The sequence below is a fragment of the Sprattus sprattus genome, assembly GCF_963457725.1.
Source record: "Sprattus sprattus genome assembly, contig: scaffold_48, whole genome shotgun sequence".
NCBI lineage: Eukaryota > Metazoa > Chordata > Actinopteri > Clupeiformes > Clupeidae > Sprattus > Sprattus sprattus.
Window position 1 is genome coordinate 211235 of NW_027666913.1, and position 2500 is coordinate 213734.

Genomic DNA, 2500 nt, shown 5'->3' on the forward strand with positions numbered 1-2500 from the left:
TAGCAAGGCGGCGGGGGCTGTGTGGAGGTGTGGACAGGCGCTCGATCCACTTCGGGCCGACAGTGGTACAGGAGGTAGAGAAGTCGTTTAGTAATCAGAAGGTTGCTAGTTCGATTCCCTGTCGAAGTGTCCTTGAGCAAGACCCTGAACCCCTAGGTGCTCCTGATGTGTAGTGTGCCATCAGTGTAGAATGTAAAAATTGTAAGTCGCTTTGGATAAAAGCGTCTGCTAAATGTAAAATGACTAAATGTAAAATGTAAATGTAAATGTACTTCCTAGAATCCCGCTGCACTGGCGCATCAACACACTTTCCAGGCTCTATGGTCTAGGACTCTCTTCAGTCTTCCTGCTCGTCTTTGCTGTTTTGACTTCCATGGCTATTCTCCTAGACCCCTGAGGTAGCAACAGGCCGTTTCCAGACACATTAGTATGGAGGGAGTAGCAGCCATGTTCAACAAGCCAGACACTAACACTCTAATTATGGCAGAGTTTCATCCTCGCTCCTGCTCTCGGTCCTTAAACACTCTTTTAAAACTTTCTTTCATTTCTGCTGATTCATCAGTCTCTCTCTCGCTGTGTGTGTGTGTGTGTGTGTGTGTGTGTGTCTCTGTGTGTGTGAGATAACACCAGGGAGAGAAACACATCCAGAGCTGCCGCCGCTCCGTGCCCCTGATTTGAGTTCAGTGATGAAGCAGTGAAGTCAGATCCTTGTTTCCGAGGGGACAGGAACGTCTGGCGGGCGCCCTCATTGAGAGAGAGAGAGAGAGAGTGGCGGCGCCCTCATTGTGATGCTGCGAGCTCGGGAGGCTTTGAAATCTCAACAAATAAAGTTCAGCTGCAGTTCAGAGTGAGGAGGAAGACAGAGGGGGAAAAAAAGACAGACAGCACAGAAACATGGGGAGGTAAGAGAGAGCCTGAAGTATGGAAGGCCTGTAGATGACTGAGAGAGAGAGAGAGAGAGAGACAAAGAGAGAGAGAGAGAGACAAGAAAGGAGGAGAAGAGATGGGAGAGAAGAGACAGGGAGAGAGAAAGAGAAAGATGAATTTGCTTTGGGAATACGCATGCATTTGTCATGCAAGCAAAGCACATTTGAATTTAAGATGAAAGGGTGGGAGAGAACGAGAGAGAGAGAGAGAGATGGGGGGGGGAGAGAACGAGAGGGAGGAGAGAGGACCAGAGAGCCAGTGCCAGAAAGACAGACAGAGATAGAGAGAGAGAGAGATAGAGAGAGAGAGAGAGAGAGAGAGAGAGAGAGAGAGAGAGTGAGAGAGAGAGAGAGAGAGAGAGAGAGAGAGAGAGAGAGATAGAGAGAGAGAGAGAGAGAGAGAGAGAGAGAGAGAGAGAGAGAGAGGGGGTGTGTGAGAGAGACATCATTCAGTGTACATGGCGAGAGGAAGTGAGCTTTAATCTTCTAGAGCTATGGGAGGTGGTGGCTGTGGCTGTAGTCTCACAGTGAGAGGGGAACACACACTGTCTTTTCATATCCAATCTCTCTCCCTCACACTCACTCTCACACACACACACACACACACACACACACACAAACACACACACAGAGAAGCACACAGACATAAAGGCCACAGGCCGCAGACACACACACACACACACACACGATCATCTGTACAGGCTACGAAGCAGCAGTAATGTAGCCCAACGGTCTTCCATCTACTCACAATCCCAAACTGATAGAGAGAAACACGGTCACACACACACACACCATCGCAACACACAATCACAACCTCAGACAAGACTATTACACACAGATATACACCACAATTGCACAGGTATACACACACACACACACACACACACACACACACACACACACACACACACACACACACACACACACACACACACACACACACACACACACACACACACACACACACACACACACACACACACACACACACACACACACACACACACACACACACACACACACAAACAAACTGTTGTCTACACTAAGGTGCTGCAGTCATGTGAAGTATAGTGTGTCAGACAGGTAAAGCTGTGGAGGTTTGCATAAGGGACTGAGGGGCAACCATTGGCTCACTATGGTCTGGACCATCACGGTCGTCATGGTCATCACGGTCGCCATGGCGGCGGCTGCAGGGAGGATAATTGGACCGCTGGCAGATAGGAGACTCCTACGGGTGTCTAACACGGCTGAGCAGAGACAGAGGAAGAGAGGGAAAGAAAAAGAGAGAAAGAGAGAGGGAGGAAGAGAGGGAAAGAAAAAGAGAGAAAGAGACAGTCGAGGACCAGAGACAGACAGAGGGGTAGACGAGACAGAGAGGGAAAGAAAAGAGGAAGAGACTGAAACAGAGAGGTAGAAAGAAGAGAGCTGGAGAGAGAAAGAGTAATATATATATGTATAAAAGAGAGAGAGACACAGAGAGAGGGATAGGGGGACAGAGAGGGAGAGGGAAAGGGGGAGAGAGAGAGAGAGAGAGAGAGAGAGAGAGAGAGAGAGAAGGCAAGTCTCCCCTCAGT

General features: G+C 49.0%; 1 protein-coding gene across 1 annotated transcript in view; it reads right to left on the reverse strand.

The window, feature by feature from the left end:
• LOC308382566 (SH2 domain-containing adapter protein F-like) overlaps window positions 1-2105 on the reverse strand; it is a gene marked incomplete at both ends in the record, with an annotated part of 98936 nt that extends 96831 nt beyond the window's left edge. The window contains 1 exon segment of the mRNA XM_080860964.1: window positions 2061-2105. Coding sequence (XP_080717090.1) covers window positions 2061-2105 — 45 coding nt within the window.
• Between the last annotated feature and the right edge of the window lie 395 nt (window positions 2106-2500).